General features: G+C 41.7%; 1 protein-coding gene across 2 annotated transcripts in view; it reads right to left on the minus strand.

Annotated features, from left to right (window-relative positions):
- Positions 1-26051, minus strand: part of ARPP21 (cAMP regulated phosphoprotein 21) — a 106183-nt gene that overhangs the window by 22436 nt on the left and 57696 nt on the right. For both annotated transcript variants that reach the window (XM_081996654.1, XM_081996653.1), the window contains 2 exons: positions 24459-24719; positions 16793-16919 (listed from right to left, as the gene is read on the minus strand). In XM_081996654.1, coding sequence (XP_081852780.1) covers positions 16793-16919; positions 24459-24719 — 388 coding nt within the window. The remainder of the gene's footprint in view (positions 1-16792; positions 16920-24458; positions 24720-26051) is intronic.

A 26051-nucleotide genomic window follows, 5' to 3' on the forward strand; every position in this document is an offset into this window, starting at 1 on the left:
TCTGAGCAGGGGAGGGATTCTCCCCTCTCTGCTGAAAATTTGGCAGGAGGCAGTAGTCATCGCCATAGGCCCTGACTTGGCTTCAACGACAGAGGAAGGAAGAATACCCTTCCCTAACCCCATCACCTGCCCACGCTTGTCGTCCTGAAGGAACAAAATCACCCTCACAGCATTCCAGTAATTGGGGCACTAAAAGAGACCAGAAAATGTTTATTTTTATTCCCCCCGCACCCTGTAACCCAGAAAACATTCACTTTATCCCCTGTTCCCTGGAAAATTTCACTCTTAAATAGGTTCCAAATCTCCCTCCTTCCCAAGCAGTCATTTCTACGTTGCAGTCTTTGAAATGTCTTTTGGGACATTTCCCCTGGAAGGCTGACTTCTCCATGTGGACACAAACATTACTTTGTCTGAAGAGCCCAATTTACTGGAGAACTCTTTCCCCATCTCCTCCGACAGCTTCACAGGTTCTCCACACTGCACAGGCTCTCCAGCCACAGCAGCAAGCCTAGCTGCTGCAGCAGCAGTTCATTTTTTTTCCGAAGGGAAAACAAGGATGGTCTCCTGGACCTCACAGATCTCATTACGGAACAAAACACAGCATCTTGTAACACAGTGAGTGCGGTGGACTTATGATTTCACAACTCTCTTTCCAAGAAAATGACTAAACAGGGAGCACCGTAGAAAGAAAAGGAGATAAAGTGGTCTCTGCTCTTACCATCTGCTCTTTGCTGTCTCCCTTTCCCCATTTTCTCCATACTGCTCAGAAACTTCCTGGGGCACATATTCCTCCCCACTGCTCTTCCTTTTTATGAGGTGTTCAGTCATACCTAGCCATGGCTTTACTCAAGGGCTCTAGCAACTCTGGCAACACAAACAAGTTAAGAAGAAAACTGGACATGCTCCATGTATGTCAGGTTCCTTAGGTCTCCGAGGAAAACAGTAGCAGGATTCCCAGGCCTAAGACAGTGCCTCTGGAAAGCTGCCATAAAAGGTAAATACCATATAAAAGCTGAGAGTATTTTACCACCTGCTTTTACAGCCTAGTAACTGTAAAGCGTCTTTTTGCAGCATTGTCCTTCAAATTAAAGGAAAATTCCCCCTGTATTATGTTCAATTTTTCAGTTCCTGTTACAGAAGATTGTTACGTTGACATAACATGAAGACAAAAGCTTCTCCATCTTCCTGGGATCAATATTATTGCTCAAGCAAGGACAACTGGTATCTCTTTTTTAAGGCTCTATTTTCCTGTACTGCCAAAATACAAATACAATTCTAACTCAATAGATAATAAATCTGCTTTTAAGACCAAAGGCTGAAGTGACCAGGATGGAAAAACTACATACCCTTTAGTCATGCAGCACTGTTCTCTCCCAAGCCCTGCACACAAATAAGAAATCTGATGGTGCAGGATGGTCTGTGCCGATGCACCTGTCCCAAATGCCAGCTCCCACCAGCAGAAGGTTAAGGTCTGAATAAAGAGAAGTCCCGTACATCCCCCAACGCTCCCTTCATGCCAGTCCCACTCTTCCATAGTGTGATCACAGCGGTTTCACTACTGAAGGTCCCTTGACCAGGGAGCTGCATTTATTCCTAAAGCTATGGATGCACGATCTGTAAGAAAAAGCCTGAGAAATAAAACTGGAGCAAACCACACATAGACATCTGTACAGAGGCAAGCAGGCCCCCAAAATGAAAGTCAAGCACTGAAAACTGAGAAATTTGTCATTGCTTGGCTACAGCTGCATTGCCTTAAGGGGTCACCTATTCCAGGTTTTTAAAACTGGAACACAAGTCAATGCATTTGTGTCCGTATGGCCTCAGAGAGCACTGGAGTGGGATGGTTAATATTCAGAAATCAGGAAAAAGCAATGCAAAAGGAGTCCCTACAACCTTAATTCTAGCAACTTAGGCATGTATGAATGAGATGCAGTATTTAATTACATAATAATCATATATACTGCAACTGAATTTGCCCTATAAATTACTGAAGTGTTTCTTCCTAGCAGAATTTCTGATCTTCGTATTTCCGATGCTGTGAACCACAGGAGGACTTCAAAATGGTTTTGAGCTTGACAGGTGATAAAGACTTCACCTCAGCCCTTATACAGGTGTAGCTGTTTGTGAGTTCTGGGAAAAAAGCCTGTGAGAAGTACACTGAGTAGGCAAAGCAAATTTCAAAAGATCAGGCCTTGATGAAATCTGCATCTGCTTTTGCTGGGACACCTCAAAAGGGCATTCTTCTTGTCAAATGTTAACCTCCTGCCCCAAGGAGAGTTGATGCTTGAAGCCACAAGTTTTCTTTCCTCCTTTAATCATACGAGGAAGAATGAACTTGCCTATGCATGTTCTCCTCATACTCAGAAGTCACACATGTGGGGCTTTTGTTAATTGTAGGGTGTAGATGTGGCGCTTAGGGACACGGTTTAGTATTAAGGATGCTCATCTTCGGAAAGAAGCAGATTGACTCAAAGTGTACTGAAAAATAAACAGGCAAAAAAAGCTCCACACAGACTTATCTGGTCTTGAGCTCATCCCAAAGCTTGGGTGTTGAAGATGTTAAATCAACTGCTGGTCATTTGGGATCAGAACTGAATTTGCTGTCCCTTAGGAAGCGGTAGTGCTCAGTTCTGCTTGCGCTTTTGCCTCAGATAAGGAAAAACCCAAACCCCTTATAAAAGGAGAACATTTTAAACATGTAAGCAAGTCCTGCCAAGCAAGATGGGGTTCATACCCCTGAAATGATTACCGGAACAGGAATGGATGTAAGTATGCACTTCAGCGGCTCACAGCTCCACTGCAGGGCCGGGGAAAAGGACAAGTCAAAGGAGACAGCTGGTTTTCACACGAAAGCAGCCAAATTGGGGGAACTATTTCAATAAGGCTTGCTTATTTCAGCTTTCCTTCCATCATACAGTGACTGCTCTTAACCTCACAAAATTGTTTCCAAGAAAAAAAAAAAAATCTAAGTATTTTTTAAACAAGATTGAGTTGCTGGTACTAGGAAGTCCCCAAGGTTCATGCAGCAAGGGGCAGCTGTCAGGGCCAACACAATTCTTTCCAAGGATGCCAGTAGCCTACAGGCTGTTCCTAGTACAATATATAGAGTGAGTTGTAGAAATTGCAGGTGTCTAGAGAAACAAGGTTTTAAAAAGGACAGATTCAGTACCTTCCTTGTAGTTCTGTCCTCCTTTAGACACTAGAAAGCAATAGATAATGCTTGGATAGCCACTTTTTGAGCAAAGATAAAAATTCATCTGATATACTGAATCTTGAAAGAGTGCTTTTAGTACTTTTACTGTGCAGCACGACAAAGGCAGTTTCTTAAGCCATGGGCATTCTTTGAAAATGAATATAAAATTATCCCTAGTTTCAAAACTACCAGCAAGAGATGACACATGACTTCGACCTAACAAATTAATGATTTTGTGAACAATTTGGAACGCTACAGCTTCTGCTCATTTACAGCCCAACCCAACTATGAAATTATACATGACCCCATCTAACCGTAGGGCTTCTGGGTTTCACTCCAACAAGCTAGTTCTTAAGATTTTTGAAGTGAATTCAACTCTTGCAAATTAAGCAAATGGTTTTCTGAGGGCTGATTCGTGTAATGGACACGAATGTAATGGAAGCCCTGCCTTCCTTGCAAATAGCCTTCTCTAACCAGTAAGCCCGATGGACCTTGCACTAAGCAACGGGGGCCCTTTGACTTCCAGGTATTGACAAATAAATCTCATTCCCAAATTGCTGAACAAGAAGATAAATGAGAGAATCTTCAATCTGCTAAAGCAGTGTCTAAAATCAACCAGCTGCACAGCAGATCTAGCAACATCCACCCCTGTTCCATCACCAGCGTCGTGTCCACAGTGAAGTCCTACCTCTCAGCATGACAGGTCACCAACACAATACATACAAAAATCAAGTTAGATCACGTTTCCGATGATCAAAATGTACTGAGATTTTCAAATGACTACAATGTATTATAAAAACTAGGTTATCACTTGTTTCACCTCCAGATTAAACGTTGCCAGACCTAAATGTTTTGAAAACACTGTAACAATGCTGCTGTAAAATGGATATTCAGGTTTTTGACATTCACTTTTGTGCTTAGTGAGCTACTTGCGCACCACAACGTAACGAAAAGAAGATGAGACAGAATGTCTGAGACCACTTAAGCAGGTACCAGAGAAACGTTTTGATTTATCAGCCCATTTTTTGTGCCATCGTTCTTCTTGATCCATCTCAGCTGCCTTCTTGGTACGCAGTAGCCACTGCAAGCATATTAAAACTTTAACAAATCTACAAGAAATAAGAAATTCAGGGTTTCTTTTCAAAGTCAATGTTGCGATCATGCAGCAAAGCATCCTGCTGGGATTGCTTCACGGCAATACAACAACTTTGCTCACTGGAGACTCAGGCTGTTTCCCCTCTCATTTTCTTAGTTTCTACTTGATGGATTTACTGAGTCTTTTCATTTACAGGAGGAAACTCAGGACAAGAGTTCTTGCTGATTAATTATAGCCTACTCGGAAACAGCATTTTACTAAGCAATTAGAAACCACTCTCAAAGGCAAACTGTATTTCTACATGCCCATGCCCGTTTCTCCAATAAATCATATCATTCTATATTTATACAATAGGCCATATTACGGCACAAATGAGCTGCCCGATGCCGTTCAAACACCACTGTAAACTCATATAACATATTAACCACAACCAAGTAGAATGAGCAGACAGAAACTTAACTAACTGCGCCCTCCTCCAGGCTCCAAATCAGTCAGAAAACTGGTTTGAGGACCAAAAAGACTCAGTCCTTACCACACACTGCTCACCTGACTACAACTCTTAATAAGTACAAATAGCTCTGCACTTTTACTTTCTTCCTTATAATGTAACAAGTAAATACATCCAAGGGGGGAAAAGGGGGAAAAAAAAAATTACAAGCTACACTTCCTTTTATTAACTTATGTCAAATTGAAGCATACCATGTCAGCTTTTGTAGCCATTTGGTTAGCCTCAAATTTGCGTAGAAGAAACTAGCGTGAGAGCAGTTAGACATTACATCTATTTTTTACATTTTATAAAGCTAAGAAATCTCATCAGTTTACTTTGTAAACACTCCATAGCTCACTATTGACACATGGACAAAACAGATAAAAGCAGATGAGTCTTTATCACTGTGAAGTTTTCACCACGGAAGCATAAATACGGTTCACTGCCGACATATGGTATCTCCCTGAAATTAGTGGGACCAGTATGCACACTCAACTGGACTTTGGAAAATGCCCTACAAATCTACTGCTATTGCTAGCTATTTTTCGTAGCAACAAGTTTCTTGCTCCTTAGATTGCAAGGTCCTATTTCTGGGAGACAGAGATGATCGATTCAAAGAAAAACATAAAAAAATTGTATTATTTTAGTTAGGAACGTTTTCTTCCTTAATGTGACCCTGACATAACAAACTCACAGCTTCCCGTTTTTACAGAGCTAGTCAGGGGCTCGAATGGCTCCTGCCTATTACTCCAGAGGGCCAGTATATTGAAGAACAATTCTGGAGTAGAAAAATACAGCGCGCTCACCTCCTCCTGCATATTTTTTTTTTTCCACATCCTTTGCCTCTCCTTATCAGAGCATCCTGCACACAGCTCCATGTTATGAACTGATGACCCATACCATATGTGCTTCACTGATCCTTTCACTAATCAGCTTCCACCGACTTGGCCGAAAAGCCCCAAGGTGAAGCAAGGTTAGTGACGCTGCTTTGGGATCTCCAAGGCAAGCATGGGAGCTGCAAGGAACAGCAATGTGGCACCGAGGGGAAAGGCATCCCCTGAAGCTGCCTGGGCAGGAGGGAGAGGCTCAGGGTAAAGCAGCTCTGACTTGTACCTTCAGTGTCCTCAGCAGCTCACCACAATGCAGCCGAAACCTTACATGCTGCGGTACCACTGACAATTTCATGGAAGGCAGCACTGATGATACGGTGCCCTGAGTGAAGAGCAGGAAATTATTCGCAAGATGTTAATACAGCCACGCATCTTGGACATCACCTTCTCCCTCCATAAAACAAGTCCTATCATCAGAGGCTCTATGTGAGTTATAGCTGAGAGCGCACGAGAGCAGGTGCCTGTGCCAGCACTGCAACACAAATAATTTGCTGATAGCCTGGATATAAAAGGTGCTTTGTAAAACCTGGCTCCACTCTTTTACACACAAATCACAAGAAAATTCATACTTTTCTGCAACAAAGAACATCAGAAAACCTAATTCAGATTTCTAATTCCTGCATTATATGATAATTCTATTTCACCAAATTACTTTTGCCTCGCGATGTAGCTGCATTGGTAATTATTTATTGCCCAGCTCAAGGTTAAGTGAAGGAACAGCCTCACTGAGATCCTGTTTTTAAGCCCTTCTTTTTCACAATGTGCTACAAAAGATTAATTGCTTTATATTTCTCCAACAGAGACAGGATTAAAATTGTCATTTGATACAAACTATTAATGCAGCAATCATCTTGAAGTAGCACATTGCTTCTTATAATTTAATACATTTCCTCTCTTTTTCTTATTCTATAAAGTGGTACTTGGCAACCTGAAAAATTTAAATTGTGGATGTTCCTTTGTAGGACCTGTAAAAATCCAGTCTACTGCACTCCTGCAGACTCGGTACCTGATGAAAGGTAGCTCTCAACAAAGAGCAAACTGGAAATGCAGCATTGTTGAGCAGATGCTATTGAAGATGTTCTGTTTTACCAGCATGGTACTTGGAAGCCCCGCGCTGAAGCATATAATAAATTGTTTTGATAACACAGGCTGACAAAAAGAGCAAGGATACATATATATAGCCTAAATATTTGCTTGCTCAGAAGTGGCTGGTTTGTTGGGGTGGTTTTTTCCTTTAAGTAATGCCGCAGGGCTAAGGTCTTTTGGAGAGAAACGATTAGCAACACGCGGAAGACTGCTCTTATTGACAGGCGAAGTCCACTCACTTCTCATTATGATTGTGGGTTTTCATTGCGTAAGCAAATATAAGGAACACCAAGACTGAAGATCATGAGAAATTCAAAAACACTTGCAAAAACATTAATTACTCCAAACAGTAATGTTTAGGCGAGCACACGTGAGGATCCTACATGTATGATTCCACAAGCTACGTACCTTTTTCAGCACTCGGTGGGAACTTTGGGAGCCCCACATTTCACAGGTAATGAATGAATGAAGAGCTGCTGCAGTAAAAGATTTTTCTTTCTTTTCTTTACTTATCTAACCTGTCTAAGGAACTTAGAGACAGACAATAGCCCTGAACTGGATGGCCACTCAAGCGCCTACTTTAATATTTCTTTAGCCATGCATACAAGCTCTTTGCTGCACCTCAGGGGTGAAAAAGAAGAGCTCTTCACAGTTCTTAGCACAGAGGGCTCTCAAGGCTAGCCGTAGCTCCTTGGCATGACTATGGTACAATAATCATTATCATAGATATAGATAGGCCTTGTCTTCCTTCCTTTGTTCTTAAGCACTTGTATGACAGTAGTCAAAGGACTGTGTTTGTTGCTAAGGCACTAGGATCCTGAGCGTTGCACTGAAAATAAAAATTAAATACATAAAAATACAGAAGGAAAATCTGTAGCAAAGTACTCCTAATCACATCTCCTTCCAGACATACTGGGGTAAAAGCTTATCTATCTTCTCATTATTCAGGCACGGCTGGATTAGGGATTCGAACTTTTACATCATGGAAATCTCTAGGTTAAAAAGAGATTTATTGAACTGAAAAATAAATTTCAGTTTAATATACTCAGTAGTGAGCTTATTTGTCTCTCCATCCTGCAAATAACATTCCCGATGAGGACATAGTCACCTCTTGCCACCAGTGCAGAAACAGAAGCTCTGAATAGTACTCAACCAGCATATATTTGTCAGTACTGGAGCGAATTAACGTAAAACGACTCGCATTTACAGCTACATCTTTAGACTGGCAGCAAAGGCTGAGGAAAGAATCACCTCTTTCCCTTCTCAATCTACATCCTATCAGCCATGAGGGAACCCTCACCAGAGTCTAGAGCAAGAAAACCTGTGTTTATCCTTATCGTTCATAATGATAAATGCCAGTGATACCCACTGGAAGTGAAACCTCAGCGGGGCTGTGTATCACCAGTAATAACAGAAATAATCAAGCTGTTGTTAGAACCAGACACTCAGACAGCAAATTCAATTTTTTTTTATTTTCTGGCCAATACCAATGACAGCTACCAGCCGTCATGCATTACAATTAGCTCATGCTGCAGGAATGCTATCTGCTCCAGTGCATAATGAGCGAGCTACAACAGAGAGCAGGACCTGGGGAAGAGGTGAAGAACTATTTGGAGACGTATCACCTACCCTTGTCTGTTGCTAAGGAAACCAGCTCCTTTCTTTAGGAAGACTCAAGGGCTGCCTCCTCCACGTACCCACACCATCAGCCTCATTTCACTCGGCAAACAAACAAAAGAGAAATTAAGACAACTGCTCACTTGCTATATAAACGCATACTTCTCTATATCTAATGTTGGTGAGTCAAAATGAAAACATCCTTCCAAGTGCAGAGGGACACTGTTCTTGCGGACTCTTTAGGCAAACAATAACTGATGGTAAGAAAGGTTGAACAAAATCCAGGTAAAGGTACCAGGACCTTTTTACATATCAGGGCTGGTCAGCAGAACACCGCTTCAGTTACTGGGACATCGTCCTTGAATTCCTCTGCCCTAACGCTGAACCCACGCTGTGGCCCTTCTTCCAGGCAGCTCAGACTCACATTCCTTTCTTCTACCGCATCCCAATCTAAATAACTGTCCGGTTCTATTAAGTTTTACAACTGCAAAGTGTGCTTCTATCCTTAAATCCCCAATCAATGGCAACTGTAAGGCCCCCTCCACCTCTGCAGAGCAGATCTCTGGTGTATGTTCAGAGTATTTCTTTAATTATCAGCTTAGACACAAAAGCCCTCCTGCACTTCTCCATCCCGCTGCATGCCTTCATCTGTAGGAGAGTTACAGAAAACTGAGCCCCAAAGCCTACAGACCTACTGCGAGCAGCATGCTTGAAGCAGAGCTGGACATGACCTCTGCCCCCTCCAGAGAGGGACCTTCTAGGATTTCTGTCAATGGTGGGGCTCCACTAGTTCTAGCAATGGCAGGATGATATCAGAAAAGCAAAAATAAAAAACATAAAAGAAGAAAAGATTAAATCTGTCTTTGCTCTCAAGGACTACAATATAAACCTCCCAATTATTCAGTGCTGGAAAATTCCATTGCAAGAAGTGGGAGTACTGTGCATTGATCCAACACAGAATTAGCAATAGAGATGATGTATGAGTCTCTGTGGCAAAGAAAAGACAGAAATACAAAGATTCTTTGTAGACGTTGTTGAATACCTTAGAGCATTCCCTGCATCTTAGTGTGGCCTCTGCAATTTTTACAGAGGCTATTTTGAAGTCCTGTCCATTGCACAGTGCTGTTAGAAACCTTTTCTCACTCTGCTTGCTCCTGTACATTAACTGACGTGAAATTAACACACACTAATTCTCTAAAAACCCAAAAATTAAAAAAAAAAAAAAAAAAAAAAAAAAAATCTGTATTTTAGTGTGAAACCCTAGGAACACTGTCAGAAATGGCTTAGATTTTAATTAGTGCTAGCAAAGTTGAACAAAACTTGAGAAGCCTTGAAAGAAAACCACAAATAAATGCCTGCCTTAAGGCTCTTATGGCTGTCAAGCCTACCGGTGTTCTCTTCCTTCAATATTTGCTCTCTCTTGGTGTGAATGCTGAATAATTAAACAAGTCATTTGAGGAAGAACAAAGCTTTTTGTCAAAAGCTTTTAATTTTCAGAATCAAGTACACTGCATGAGAGTGTGATAGTATTAATTCTGCTATTAATGTAAATTACAGATATTCTGTAAAGTTGAAGGTTGGTTCAGTGCTGGTGCGGCACTATTTCTTAACGTCACAAGGACAACAGAATTTAGTGTTTCTAAGACTAGAAATTTAAAAAAACTTTTAAGCCCCAGTCTTGGCTCTCCCAGCAAGCTTCCGAAAAGTCTTGAATGCAATATTCAGTCACAGAATCCTCTTCCAGCAGTAGGAGAATTAAATCTAGGGTGAAAAACTCTAGGTAGAATCCTCCCTACGGGCAGCTAATAGAAAACACTGAGGAGGTGGACAGGTCTTGGAGCTAATCTTAAATCACACACACTATACAATAGTGAAATGCTATAAAAGCAAAACTTTAAACTTGCAAAAAAAGAACATAAAATATATAATCAGAACTAAGCAAGTTTCTTGCTTTATGCATTTCTTTTTCATGCACTTAATTCTCTGTTCCTTCACAACTTTAAAGCAAGCACTGCAAGCAAGATGGGGAATGTCCCTGAACAGCAAAGACCCCAGTGAGCATTTCTTTCCCCCGCAGCACACAACATGGGTTAAAACCCTCTCAGGCCAAGGCATGCAGGTTTCTCCCCATGGGAATGCCTAAAGTTGGAACCAGATCATAAGAATCAATTTTTTTAAAAAAAGGCTCCTTCTCCTCCAGATGTGATTTAGAGGGGGGAAAAAAACCCCAACAAACCAACCAACAAAAAAGCAAAGAACGAACCCAACAAGCCTGAAGAGCAGTCCCCTAGGTTTGCTGCAGGCACTTCCATCTCACAGCCATCAGAAGAAATCTCTAAGGCAGCTGGCAGGAGGAGCGCTTAGCTCTGCCTTGCAGATGCTCGTGGTCCAAGACACTCAGTACTGTCAAAATGGAAGCACTTGTAGGTAAAGCTTTAAGCTCTGGGCAACTTAAACATAAACTACTTGGACAGAAACTAATAATATTGGTGTGGAACACTTCAAGATCACAATTTTGAACTTAGTCCTCCTAGTGCAATTGCTGCTAACTCCTTCTTGATCTGGTCCTACCATTTCATAAAATGCTTTTAAATTCCAAAGCCTTACATCAACATTAATAAATGCAACACTATGCTTAAGTATCTAAAACAGTAGAATTCTGTCCCTCCTGTTCCTGTCAAGCCCCTGTAAAAGTGAGACATACAGCCCCTGCAATGCTTTTCAGGAGAAGCAGTATCTGCTGTGAAAAAAATATAGCATTAAACACAGATGGACACCTTCAGCACAAATCTGTTTCAATACTGCAGTAAGCAATTACTGCTGGAGAAATAGTTTCTGCAGATAATTAGATACTTAAAAATTGAAGTTGCTTATGTTTATATAAGCACAGAAATTATAGATGGAATTATGCAAACAAATCTCTCATGGACCATGAGCTCCTGTCAAGTTGCTAATGAAGGTAGAAAGCTGCAATCTTTCTTTATAAGGTTCTCTAATGACCATGATAACAAACCAATTTTTTTTTTTTAGTGCTGCACATTTCCCTTCATTCTTTTTTTCCCTCTCTCAGTATCAGTCCATAGTGACAAATGCTTTCAGAGACAAAGAGGATGAAAGAGAATTGAAGATAACACTCTTCAATTATGCTGACACCTAAATGATTAAATTCAGCAAAAATTCAGTATTTCATTGTCAATTTGACTCTGATTTCTACCTAAACAAATTTATGGACTCTGTTAAGGTACATTTTTTCGTCGCTTAAAATTTGTTGCAGAGACACTTTGAAAGAGACAATTACTTCTTTTTCCTTACTGGAAGCTGTAAAGGCTGAGTACTCCATCAGAAATATTACCTTTCCCTCAAGACAAACATTTGCAATGTGCGCTCACAGCACCCAAGGCCAGCCATATCCTGGGCTGCATCCAAAGCAGCGTGGCCAGCAGGTCGAGGGAGGTGATTCTGCCCCTCTGCTCCGCTCTGGTGAGACCCCACCTGGAGTCCTGCGTCCAGCTCTGGAGCCCTCAGCACAGGAAAGACACGGACCAACCAACTATTCTGCTTTTAGGAAAAAGCAGAGATTTCCCATGCAGACTGAACCTTCCTGTCAGGAAGTCCTGGGCACTGGGCACAGTTCTGGGCACTGGCACAAGTTATAATGGCAACACTTGTTGATGCTCAAATGTATGAGAAATCCTAAAATCATGTCAATTGCAGGAATTAAAGACCATCCAATTATACCACATACCATGTTATCTTTTCTGGAAATATTATAGTTTAAACTTCTGACTGGAAGATTTTTCAACCAAATACTATAGGTCTTAGCTTTAATCTCCTCAAAAGATGACCTTCATTACTGATGCAAAACACATGCCACAGATTTTTACCTTACAACTGTGTGATCAATCAAGCTAAGCCTTTTAGAACTATGGCCCAAACAAGAATCTAAACATTATTTTATCCATAAAATTCCTGTTGCACTATGGAGTTATCTGGAACACGAGACAGACATACAACAATGAACCGAAGTAGGAAAAAAATAACATATTTTGTTGCAGCTTGTTCATTTGTGAATGGCAATAAGAACAGTTGCATATCCCAAAGTAATACTCATGTACTTATCCAGCTAATGTTTATGAAGCACTTTAAAGATGAAAAATCCTCGAAGTGCGCAGCACTTGCTATAATGAAAGAAAATACAAAGACACGGATATAAAATAACACATTGCTGATTTCTTCTATCATGATAAAAATACAAATCATTACTGATTTATCATTAATATATCTATATTGTTCTATTCAAACACACTACCAAGGATTGAAAGCTTTCAAAACTATTCATAGAGACATAATTGCTGAAGAATGAAATACTGATGATGCTAAAAGTACAATTTAGAGTACTGCTAGATGGGAATACAGAAACAGTATTTGCTTCTGTGTGGTTACAGAACCAGGCATTTCATGGTATCTTAAGTATCATCTGTTATAGAGTGCAGAAATGAGTAATAACAACATACCCAAATAGTCTGAAAAATGAGCATACTGTTTGAGAACAGCTGCCTGTACATGTCCCAGGAATCCACCTATGATGTCCTACGCGCACGCCGCTGTGTGACAGACACTGGCTTGACCCTGGCCCCACTCAATGGCAACACTTGAAAAACTGCATTGCACAGGACTGGACACAAGGATGGGGCAGAAGTAGCATAATGAAGAGCGGCAGTGATGGTATGCACCTGAGCAAAATACAAGTATTTCTGTTTATAGACCATGCTACTCCACTGTCAGACACCACATTTTGGTGTGAACAGAAACAAATGCAATTCAAATTGTGGAGGTTTTTATAAAATCTTCACGGACAACTCTCTTTGTACCAGGTTCCTGCCAGAAATGGGTCATTTATGTTCTCATACAAGCCGGCACGTAAGGAAACAAATAAAAATAAAAAGGTTAATAAACACAGAAAAAGGTTCTCATCCTTCTCTCCAAATGATTTATTGCTGCCAGAGCTCTAATCAAATTTTAGGTGAGCTCATCTTTTTTTATGCCCTGGAGCCATTTTAACTTAATATTGCTTCCAGAGCCGCAAGAGAGAACAGGCTCCCTGAGCCACCACAGACGCTGTGCTGACATTTTACTTTAGCTGCTTGCTGTAAAAGTCATCAGTATCGCTCCAGTCCTGAAGAGACCTTTTCTAAAAAAATGAAAACAAATTGCTGGCATTAGACCAAACTTTGACCTCTGCAGCCCAAAGAGGGGAAAGTAAGATCTGAACTCCTTGCTGCTGCTCTGAAAGCTTCCAAAAGCTCCTCCAAGCAGGCAAACTTTTTTATTTGAATAAACCATTTTCTGATCTGCCAGGCTGAAGCTGCCTCCCTCTTCATGCTGCCGTATGAGCCAGCTGGCAGGTACAGGCAGACAACCGGGCTCCCATGGGCTGCCTGCACCACAGCCATCCCCTTTTCCAAGTAGGAGCAAGTGTCGTGAGGTCTTTGGGGAAACCACTTCAGAAATCGTCTTTTCATCTGCCTCCTTCCCACCTGTTCCCCCTTCCCATCCTCAACATTCCTGACATGGGCTCTGTTTTGCCAGCGCTATTCTCCTTCGCATCTTCGTTCTCCTGCCCCTGGTTATCCCCGGCTCCTGCACAACCTGCTCACGTGCTGATCTGAAGCCAAGTCTGCATGGGAAGAGAAACTGCAGTCCGAAACACTTGCTGATTGCCATTTTCCAGTTATGTACAAATTTCTAGGAATATTTCAAAACTTTTTTGGTGTTTTTGTGCTTTTTTTTTCCCCAGCTTCTTTCTGAAGGAAAAATGAGTGTGATTACTCTGCCAGATTTCCCTCAAATAACCCTCAGAGTAATTATTTGAGCTCGTCATCTAATTTCCATCGCGTTTGACACAGAGATAGAAGCTGCAAAGACATGACATTTATAATGCTTCATAAAAACCAGTGGCTTGAAAGAGGAAAGGCGCGCCCCAGCTCACCTGCCCCCCTGCCAAAAGCCTAAGGTAGGAGCTGGCAGTTATTTGCCCTGTTTCGGTGGCACCAGTCAATCTGCTGCGGTGCCCAGCGAGCAGCTACTGGGCATGGAAGAGGAGCCAAAAGAGATGAGCATTTTGCAGGTGGGCTGAGGCCACAGGGCACACGGGAAGCAAAACATATGTGTGTGGGCAAGCTGACAGGAAGAAAAGCAGATGCAGCGACACTGGGCATGAAACCATCTGAAAGCATCACTGAATCATTTGGGTTTTTTGGTGTCTCAGTGCTTACAGTGAACCTCCTGCAAGAAGTCTGTAGCATAAATAATATACTTCCCTATACTTCAATTTCTCTTTTCTTTTAGTATAAATTATGCGACATTTTGGAAAGCCAGTTACTTTCCAAATGGCAAGGGATTCACTGGAACATAAATTCGAATGATCCTTACACCCTTTCCAAGAAAAGATCTGCAGGAAACTGCAAGCTGCTCCCTGGCATGCTTATCACACGCTCGGACAACAACTATGGGAAAGGATGTATCTGAGCTCAAGGGATGAGCCAGCTTGAGGAATCTGTTCTCAGCCAAGTCTCAAGATCTGAGGATAGCTAAATGCTTAAAATCATCACCACAGCAGGGAGTCTAAACCGTAGTCACAATGTTTTCATTTTTAAACAAGAGATAAGAATAACGTTTCTAACCGAGCAGGCAGTTGAAAGAGCGAATTGCAGGAAAAAGACTGACGTGCTAGAGATTTTAAACAAACTCTTTGACTCGTGTTTTCCAAACATGTAAGGAAAACAATGCAGTAAACACAGAAACAAAATTAGCATTTACATCTCTGCGTTGTCTGTACTCAAACATAACAGCTCCTGTGCTACAATATATTTAAAAAAACTAGGATTTCCTGAAGATCAAATAGCTGGATCTTCTCCAGAACATCGCTCAAGTGCTTCAGACCATCTCTTGTATATTTCATTTACAATAATCTCCACTATACTATGTATATGTATTAAACTGATAAATATGGTTTTATAACAACACAGTAGATCCAGACAATGTCATCTAAGTTGATTTGCACTTAGGTTCAAAGACCCACTATAATAAATAATAAATTATATACCATATAATAAATATGGTATCAGACTGTCAGGCAAGAGAAGTCAGAAGAGACAGATGATCTTTATGCAATATCCCACGCCTTTCTCTCTCAGGAATGTGTAAGCACAAAGTTATGAAAGCAGACACAGTCAGCCACTGCAACACTGACCAAAAAAACACTCATTTTATTAGAACATAGACCAGCTTGGGGAAAAAAAAAAAGTAATCAATTGCTTAGTTATAGCGGTGTTTGCTGTGTGTCTCTTTCCCTGAGCTCCTGAGAGAGCATGAACAAAATTGCCAGCAGTCACATTAGAGAGACAGGTTGACGGGCTGGATGACCCCATAAGTCTTGTTCACGTCTCTCGTCTGGGCTCTTGACTTGCATGTTAGAAGACTTTTGCACCAATGCCTTTGCAGGGAACCCACTTTGCCATTCAGAAGGGTTTCTGCCAAACCCAGACAGAAAGACGAATGCCTTGTCCTACTTGGCACATCTGTAACAGCAAGCCCTACCGGGAAACAACACCCCCCACCCACCTTGGAGCTACTGTTCGAGACATGCTATGAGAGGAGGTGTGCACTAAAGAAACACACAAGCAACTTTAAAAAAATAAATCTCCAAAACCAGAAGAACTGTTTATTCCCTTGAAATGTGAGGACCCTTGCATGAGCACGTCTGCCTTCCCCCAACATGCACCAGCCCAACTCTCTGCCTACGTCCCTCTTACTCTGGTGTCATCAGGAGTGGCATGACACAGCAGGAAAAGAGACCGGTTCACTGTGAGACCTGCTACTCACTCTCTTACAGTGTAACGGCCCCCCTTCCAGCCGCACGTCGCTGTGGGGAGCTGGTCCTGATGGGCACCAACCACACAGACCACCTTGCTGCTCCTCGGGCTCAGGGAGAGCAGAAGGTGGTGGAGCACGACTGGCCCCTTCTGCATTACTGCAAACCTGTCCACCGTGTAAGGTCTTACAAACGTCTGGGGAGTCTGCATGATGAAGGACAAACCGCAATGGTTGGCCTGAACACACAGTGTGACTGCTCACACCAGTTCCCTCCCAGTTCTCTCTGTGTCCATCAGGACAAGTATGGACACTGAGGACACGGCACTGCACGCAGGACAGTGGTGGCGGAGAACACAACCTCTGCTCTTCCACTGCTCGGCATTTCCAAGCGAAGGTTTTCTCAATTTGTAATTTTCACCATATTTTCAAACAGAACAGTGACCAGCTTTCTCCTCCCCGGTTCAAATTCAAAATTAAACAACAACCAACAGGTTTCACCAGCAAAGGCACTGCGAGCAGCTGAAGAAATGAGTGACAGATGTAAATACCTGCTTGCTGTGCAGTCTGTGGGATCTGTTGACTCCGCTGTGCATTGTATTGAACTGAGGCAATGGGTCTGTACTGCTGAGTTGTTGAGGTAGGGTACTGACCAGATGGGTAATAATACACTGGCATCTGCAAAGAAAGGGAACAGCAGTTAACTATGGACTCTAAAGCTCAACGACTCACAAAATAAGACAAAACTGGAAGGGAAACAAGAGTTAAAGTAAAGCATATTAGTGGCAATGGTAAGTGAGAGGTTTGCTTTGTGAATCTTCAAGAACTGCTGCTTGCTTTTTCAGCTTTGCCAGGAAAAGGGCTATCAATGCCCAAATTTCTTCTCAGATACTTTAAGAAACAGAAGAATTGTAATTGAGACAAAAAAGTACAGGATGCATAAAAAACCTACATATATACACCGAAGAAAATACAGTAAAATATCAAATGTTGCAGAAAACCAGATGCAAACACCACGTTCCATATCAACATATAGGCAGCATGTCAAACCATCAAGTTAAATCTGGAGAAAAAGGTCAATTCAAAGCAAAGAATGGCCTGGAGTAAAAACATAGAGAGGTGAGATAGAGGGAAAGATGGACTGTGTGTGCCCCTAACACTTGTAAGAAACGATGATTAAATCCACGCTTTTGATTAACAGCTACATCTTTCCCTAAGTAAACATTTCCCTGTAAAGCCTTGCTTGCACTTGGTGTGAATATAATTACAGTTCAAAAGACAATCACAGTTGTTTTCTTGCAGGAGCTGAAGGTAGGCATTTAGTCAGCAAGTTCTGCTAGGTGGGCTTCTTTTTTTTTTATTGTCATTATAGAGCAACATGTACTACATCAACCTGATCACACAGGTGAACATGGAAGTTTGAGGGTGACTGGAGCTAAAGAGTTTTCCTATACATGCTATAACACCATTACTGAGACATTTGAGCTAAACAGTTTTCAGTTGACCCTTGGCAAGTTCAAAGCACTCAAAATTTTTCATTTTCAGCTGCAGTGAATGCTGTAGGTACCCGACAGAGTTCAGCAGCCCACGGTATCAACAAACTGCAGTGGGACACAATATTTTTAATATGAAAAATAAGAACTGGTTTTGCCATTTTTATTTCCATGGAGGAAATGTTCCTGAACATCTCATCACCCATGAAGTATTAGCAGAGTAAGGGTAACTGCATCCTTTTGTAAACTGCTAGGACATCATAAGAAGGATCAGAAATATTCCTAGAGACAATGTCAGACAAAAAAGAACAGGCATAGATACAAAAGACTAGGTGAGCAGAGGATACGGATGGCTAATTTGGCAAGTAGAAGACTACTGAACAGGTAACTGTGGTGGGAAAGTATCAGGATCAACAAAACAGGACTCAGCCTTGTTGGTGAAGTGAAAGCCCCAGACCGACTGACAGTGAATATCACCTGTCAATCAAAGAGGTTGAATACCTACTCATTCTTCAAGGTCTACTCATTTTCTTTTGAATCAGTGGAAACTATTTTTTTTCCCTTCTCGCTCCACCCCCAGTTAATATCAGCGAGATTCAAACAAATACCAAAAAGACAAGAAGGTTTGATTGGAAAATGTTGTAAGCTATCCTCCCTCCAGACAATACCAAGTGACACCTAATGGCTGCAGCTTGCCCTTCAGTCATTTGTTTTGTTAGAGACTAAATTAAAAAAGGCAAAACGCCTCTGTAAAATGGATGAAATCATGATGAATTTGTTTCTCTGCAAAGAAAAGCCACAAGGCATAGGAAAGTTGACCCAGTCATTTAAGGTGCAAAAATCACTCTGTAAACATTGTAGCAGTATAAGTGTGATAAACTCATCTTGTGGAAACCTGTACAATAGGAGACTTAAAAGAAGTAAGAAGACTCAGCCTAAGTCAATGCAAATAGTTGATCCTGCCTTGGGGCAGGGGAACAGAGTAGACGTCCTCTCAAATTTTCTTTATTTTCTATTATCGTATTCTACAAATTAAAGAAGATGAAACCCCTCTGGAAATACTCTCACTTCTCCTGGCTGCAGCTTAATCTCACTTGAAGGATTTAAATTTATTTGATTTATCCTCAACTTCCTCATTTTCCTTGTGCCGGCAAGCCCCATGATATTTGAAAATACAGGAGCATATGTGAGAACAATGTGAATTATCTCTTGTGGAAAGAGTCTGTAGGTTTTAACTTTAAAACATAGCCTAAAGAGTATAGGTTTTGAAGTGAGGTTTATAGTTGAACATGCTTGGCAAAAAAACCCATATACATACACTGAAGCATTCAGAGTGGTTTGGAAACACTTATGTTTATCACACAGATAAAACCTCAGAGTTAATCAAATGGTTTTCTCCTTTTCTCAGTTCATTGGAATACATTTGTTATATACCCGATTTAGAAGCTTATCAGACTGCAATCTATCAGCCTGAAAAATGTTAGTAGTAGGAGTACTGGGTAAGAAAATAATTTCATTTAGAAAGATTAATAGATGAATTTGCTAGCAATCATGGATACATAAGCTGCAAAGAAGAGGTATGTTTTTTTCCGGTTAGTTGGTTGATTTTTTTGGTGGGGTTTTGTTGGGGGGGGTGTGGGTGTGGTTTTTGTTTTAAAGATATCAGACATTAAATGAAGGTCTTGGTGTAAAATATAGACATAGATAAAAGAGGTCTTTGGTGGTTGAAGGGTCTGGAAGGATCCATTTTCATTTATCTTGAGTACATCTCTCTGTCGGTAGCTGAAACATACTATTTGTCCTTTCTGATATTACTTCAGTCAACAATGGAATTAGAGGGATCAGAGATAACAAGTATCACTTATATTGTCTACTCTGACCCTCTTGAATTTTTCAGTTTCTCGTTACATCAGTGGTACTACCACCTCTGCTTATGTGCTCTTCAACAAAAAACATTACATTTCTGTAGCAGCTTACTGACATGCCAAATTATATTTGAATTGCTTTCCCATGTGAATGTACCATCTAACCTTGGACCTCCTGCTAGTATAACGTATTTAATTTATAGAACCAGGAAGTTTCCACTACACTAACAAGCATGCCGACACAGCTATATAGTTATCCTAAACCATTTTTTTTTGTAAATACCCTTCTAAGACCATAAACTAAATAAATGTATGCATTCTTTAGTCTAAAAGCATCGTTTATTGATCTTAATCCTTGACACTGTGAAGAGTACTCCCTCTTTCATAATTACCATTAAAACAATTGACAGATGATCCCTAGCCCCATGGATAATCTTATTTTGAAGGTGAATACCCTCCTTTTTTCTAGGCTGACGATTCTACCACATCTCTATTTTTTCCTCTCATCCATAGCATTTTCTTTAACTCAAACTTGGCACATCACTCCAGAGACACTCATGAAGTGGCACAAACAGGCATCACTTTTTCCTCCTTCTGATGTGCTTTGTCTCTAGATGATGGGCAGAGACTCGATACAGCACTGACTTTCTGCTTTGTTCTGTCCACATACAGTTCGAAACCCATTACCAGGCTGCGTCTCCCTTGAACTGCTCTCTAGCAGCATCCCTTAAATACACTGGTGTGTTGTTTATCTCCCCGTGGTAGGAATAGGATTTCCACACACCTTTCAGGTCAATTTTACTTTCCTAACCTATGTCCCTACTGACTTGCAGCTTGATTCTGCCATCGGACAGGTATTCCACTTTCTCTTAACATTGCTGGTATCCAGATAGGTTTGGATTAACACCTTCACCCAGATGATTATTGATGTGGACACTATTGCTAATGGCAGCTACAGTTGCATAAATATGAGTGAAGACAACAGAAGCCACAGTAATGTATGGACACATGGAGGTACCATTTTTTCCCCAGTACCTAACTGACTGGGATGAGTAATTCTTCAAGGACTTTTCTCTTCCCCACCCCCATCCTCCATAATAATCACAATAAAAGCAACAAAAACCAACGGCAGGTATGTCCTCTAATATCATCTTCTGAGATCATCAAGGAAAGACCCACTCACTTGCTGTGACTCCCGAACCTTTTTCCTAAACAAGTTTCCTAGAGGTGACATGCTATGAGTAAAGATTTTGTCTTAACAGTAGCTATGGACTCTCTAGGAGGGGGCATCTGCAAAAAGACAGCTAAAATTAATGATGACAAAATTAATTTGGATGCAAAATCCTTCAACATCTGCATTATTTCTCTCGGACACTCCAAGAATTCACCTCATTTTTCGACATCATTTTGCCAGTACAGCTTCCACAAAGAATGAGTCAAAAGTGCAAGTAACTTCAAAGGGAGGGTGTGCTTTCCCATTGGCATAGTACTCGCAGTTTTCCCATTTTTCATTTGCAGAGGCAGAGCAATGACAAGCACCAATGAGAGTGCAAAAAACAAATGTGGACCCTTGTTGAAGTTCCTGGGCCCATAATGCTATAGAAGAACCATCAGAAAGGGAAGAAAACTGAAAATGGAAGAGAAGGGAGAAAGTAAAGATGTATGTTTGCTATCAGTGACACAGAAAGCAAACAGGAATTTGCTGCTAAAAGTCCCTTTCAGCAAACGCAGACTAATGGCTGAGTTTGTTTTTTTTTCCAGTTGGCCGAACAAAGATAGATCATTATTTTCAGGTTATTAAATCATGACTCTGTTTTCAAGCTGGGGAACAGCTGTGATGAAAAGCAGCAGCAAAGAAATGCAAGAGGTCCTCTCGCCACTTCTTAGACATGTCATTTCAAACCAGTCTGCTTCTGCTTCTCCCAGACTGGGAGAGAGAACCTTGGAGAGCACCTGTAGAGCCACGTTTAATTGAGCTTTAATACAAAAGATAATAATCTAAATGCAGTACCTTTGGGTTTGTAGCTTAGAGAGTGTTTCTTTCTCCTCCTTTCAGCTCCCAAAGGAAATGATTGTACTCACAGGACCTCCACCCAAGTTTTCCTTGCTCTGGTATTTTCCAACAGGGCCCCATAGCCAACCCACTAGAACCTTACCAGCAATGCATTTACAGGAACTAATTAGCCATTACAGTCAAGCTTTTTTTTTTTTTTTTAACTGGCATAAATTCAATAGCAACATTTAAGATATAAAAGTGCTTTTACATTGATTGCATTGATTAATGCATCACATTATATTTTGCATGCATTACCATTTTTATTGGCCCCCCTCCCCCCTCTTTTTATTTAAGCTTGCCTCAGACCACCTGCTTTGGCATCTGAGAGCAGCTTTATATTGCATCTAAGCCCAAAGGAGTAACGGGTGATTCGGACTGCCAACAGCCAGTGCAAAGCAGTGAAATGTTGCCCCAGACGGGATAGGGGGTCGGGGTCTAGCTGCCCTGCACAGAAAGCTGATGAACTGTTAGGGCAGAGGAACTACTATTTCCCAAGGCTTAGCTCCTCTTTGGATACGAGAGATCCCATATTTGCCGTACACATGCCACAAGCAGTATCCAAACCACCACGCCACGTTCTAGCGCTGAAGAAAACGAACCCCAACTTGAAACGTCGATCAGAAGTTCCCACCTGCGCACGCCGACGCAGAGCGCTGAGGCCTCCTGTCCCTCCCGGCAGACCAAGGCCGCTGTGCCTTCACAATACAGGGACATGGGCAGCTAGGACTGACCACTGCCCCGTGCCCCCTTTCACACAGGTATTGGGCAAGGACTTTTTGGAACAGTGACAAGCTGGAGATGAATGGCGCACGTGGTGCAGCGGGCGCAGGGAAAGCTGGCAGCGCTGCATTTCGCACCTTTCTACACCCGCTGAGGACAAACCATTCCCCAGGGAAATAACTGAAGTTGCTGCAAACGCAAAAGGTATTTTTCTGCCCTCAGTAACCTTCCACTTTGTTACAGTGTAGGAGGAAAGGGCCCGTACACAGCATGTTTGGGGCACGGACAGATGCTGTGGCTGTTGGACACACCAGTACGGTGCTGGTCTGACAGCAGCCTACGTATGAAAAGGCACCTCCTTGTCACTTGTCCTCTGAAGAAGTTCATCCGCCTCTCCAATAGCACCCAGGCAAACATTAACGAGGGAAAACAGCCCCGCCAAGGCACACCACGCCAGACTGAGCGAAAACCCTGCAGCCGGCTGCACGCGCAAAGCTGACATCCAACGCTCCCGCCACAGGTGACGAAGGCCCAGCCAGGTGCAGGCAGGAGATGATGGCAGGAGCTCCTCTGCAAAGTCAGCTGCGGCGGCAGGTGCCAGCGGAGACCCCAGGGCAGGCTGCAAACCCGTTCCAGCCCATCCTGAGGCGGGGGAGAAGAGAGGAGGCGGCGCGGGGTCCCCCGCCAGGGCAGGCGGCCCTTTGCTGCTGCAGCAGGCCGCGGCCAGCAGGGCTGGGAAATGCATCGCCGTGCCCGCTGCGGCGACAGCTTGTGAAACGGAGACGTTCGCATTTATCTGGTTCACTAGGGGTGTCATGAGGTTTGAGTAAATGATGCTTGAAAGCACCGAGGGCACCGGGGTGCTGTACACGAGGAGAGAAGTCTGGACAGCCTCTACTTAATCGGTTAGGAGACACAGTCTAGACAGGGAGATGGATTCATCAGGGATTCTGCTCCTCAGGGCATTTTTTCCCTCCCAAAATTAAAAAAAAAAATGTTATGTTTGGCAAACAGTGAAATCTTTTTCGAGCAATACTTTCAATTAAAAAAAAAAAAAAGCACATTATATTGAACTTCAGCTCCTTAAAAAAATTTTTTTTGCAAGCCTTCTTTTTCTCTCAGAAAAAATGGCTGCATAGTTTCTAACTACAGAAACTATGGATGTAACAGTCCTCTATGGGATGTGAGCATCCAGTAGTCTTCAGATTTCTTTTATTGTTAATTAGTGATCTAATTAACTAGATCTCTAGCCCACTTTAAACACTGTAACAGTATAAATTCTTCATTACTGTGGCAATACAGAATCCCATTAACAAACACAATTGGAGAGTTTCAGTCGGAAGTGGCAAACAAAAAAACCCAGTAGGGTTTACACTACTTTTACATTAAAAAAATTGGTGAAGATTTTACTTCATTTTTATATATTTCTTCCAAAGGATAAAATGAAAACAGAAGAAATACTACTAAACCATTTTAAAGTAGAGTTTAAATTAAGTTATCCATAATTGGATAAAGAAATTTGGCTTTTTAAAGCGTATGCCTTGAAAATGGGCCAGTCATCTGTGCATTTTACTTCTTGACAGTAATCACTTTCAATATTCTGTAAAGGTACCCAGGAGACAAGTAGAGATGTTTGGTAGTGAACAGTAAAACATAATCAGTCTTCAGAAAGACAGTTAAAATTACTGATCTGTGACATCTCACATGTTCAAGTCAATTAAATATGATTAACGACTACCTGGGCTCATGTGCATGTTGCTCTTTTGGTATATATACAGGGAAGGAGGACTATGGATATTTACTCACCCTCCTCCTTCATATTCATGTGCAGATGTGTCCTGGAGTACAAACATATGTTCAGAGAATGGTTTGAGGACAGGGACAGAACTGCTGAAACCCAGGAAACGACAGAGGCTTAGCAGATTTTTAGGCAGCAGGAAACTTGCGAAGCTTTTACCGGGGCAGGGGGAAAACCACCAAAACCCACCTAGAATCTGGATCTTTTTTTTTTTTTTTTTTTCATATTCTCTCTCTCATGTTATAAGGAGCACCATGCCAAACTGGTAGCAAAGATTTTGCCTACCTGAGCAGGTGGCGGTGGTTGCTGCACAAAGCCTTGGGGCGGCGGCGGCGGCAGCACTTGCTGGGATACGGGTGCGCCTGAACCAGTAAAGCCTCCTGGGGGAAGTGGCTGACTTGGGGAAGCCATAATGTAACCCGTCTGCTGGGCAGGCTGCTGCAAGATGGGCGATGGGTAGACAGGACCAGACGGCGATTCGGGGTTGTCCCCTGATGATTGACGACTTAAGCTCATCTGGTTAAACTGTGTTGTCATGTCATCCCGCTGCAGGGCAAAAAGCAGTAGAAAATGATGTAGGCAAGATGTCTGCAGCAGACAAGCAAATCAGCAAAACAAAATAGGTTCAAACAGAGCATTGAGAGGGAAAGGAATCACTTGGCTCAAATACATGCCAAACTTTGCATGGAAATCTACAAAAATGGAGGCAATTAAAACAAAAATCATTATAAATGCTTCGACAAAGACTTTCAGACTGGAAGGTGAATGGCATAGCTTGGCACAAAAGCCAGGTATTTTGGCTTTTACCCTCCCCCCCCGCTTTTATTCCAAAATGACAAGTGAACTTTACAGTGTTCAAAAGACAACATTTTAAATATAAAGGGCATGAAAAAAACATTATGAATACCTCTTCCCCCAAACACAGAACTCCTCAGCCAAATACATGGTGGTTATTTCACCTGTGTTTCAAAATGATCCCCATAGAAATTCAGTAGGATTCAAGTGCAGACCTTGTCCTTTTTGGACTGTTTTGAAAATCCAAGGTTGTAAACATAGAGAAAGTAAAAAAACCTAAGTCTTCAGTTGCTCTAGACAGTATCTATTCAGTCTCGCAAAAAGATCCATACTAATCAACGCTCTCAAGTTTATTCTATGAAGGTCGAAGATTCACATGTGTGGTTCTATGCATCTTCGTTTGTGCCCGTATCATAAGACTTTTAAATACCCAACATTAAAGCATACTTTATACAGCAATAAATACAGCATAAAACCCCCACTGCGTGCTAACATGCAGATTACAATCCTTCCCTATATCCCCTCGCAGAGAGGGAATAAGCACTATAAAGATGCTTTTCACTTAGAATATCCATACTATTTTTTAAAAGGAATCTCTTCGATTTTGTTCGCATCCCTGTGGTGTTCATTCTCCAAAACCATCCTGCACAATGTATTTATTGGCAGGAAACTTAAAAATCGGAAGAAAAAAAAAATGGTTGTTTGTGGAAAGCACTGCTGGAGACTGCACAGACACTCACCCTCCCACTCCAAGAGCGGATACCATGGGCCAATGTTCTAAACACTCCTGGCAGATCTTCAGGTGGTGTAAGAAAGTAATGCCATTAACTTTGCCATCATCCTACATCCATATTCAGGCACGTAAGGTGTTTGTCTGAAGTTGTTTCTTTAAAAAGCTATGATATTCGTTACCTGGATAGTGAATGACTGCAAACAGATTCTACAAGAAACTTCATTGAGCCTACAATGCCTCTGGTTTTGCACAAGAGCCCAAGAGCTTCAAAACCCTGTAATTTATACATTGTGTGTATAATGTAATGTACATTGAAGACATTCATTCAGGTGAAGTTTCAGTATTAAATT

This window comes from Phaethon aethereus (assembly GCF_964289735.1).
Source record: "Phaethon aethereus genome assembly, chromosome: 2".
Lineage (NCBI taxonomy): Eukaryota > Metazoa > Chordata > Aves > Phaethontiformes > Phaethontidae > Phaethon > Phaethon aethereus.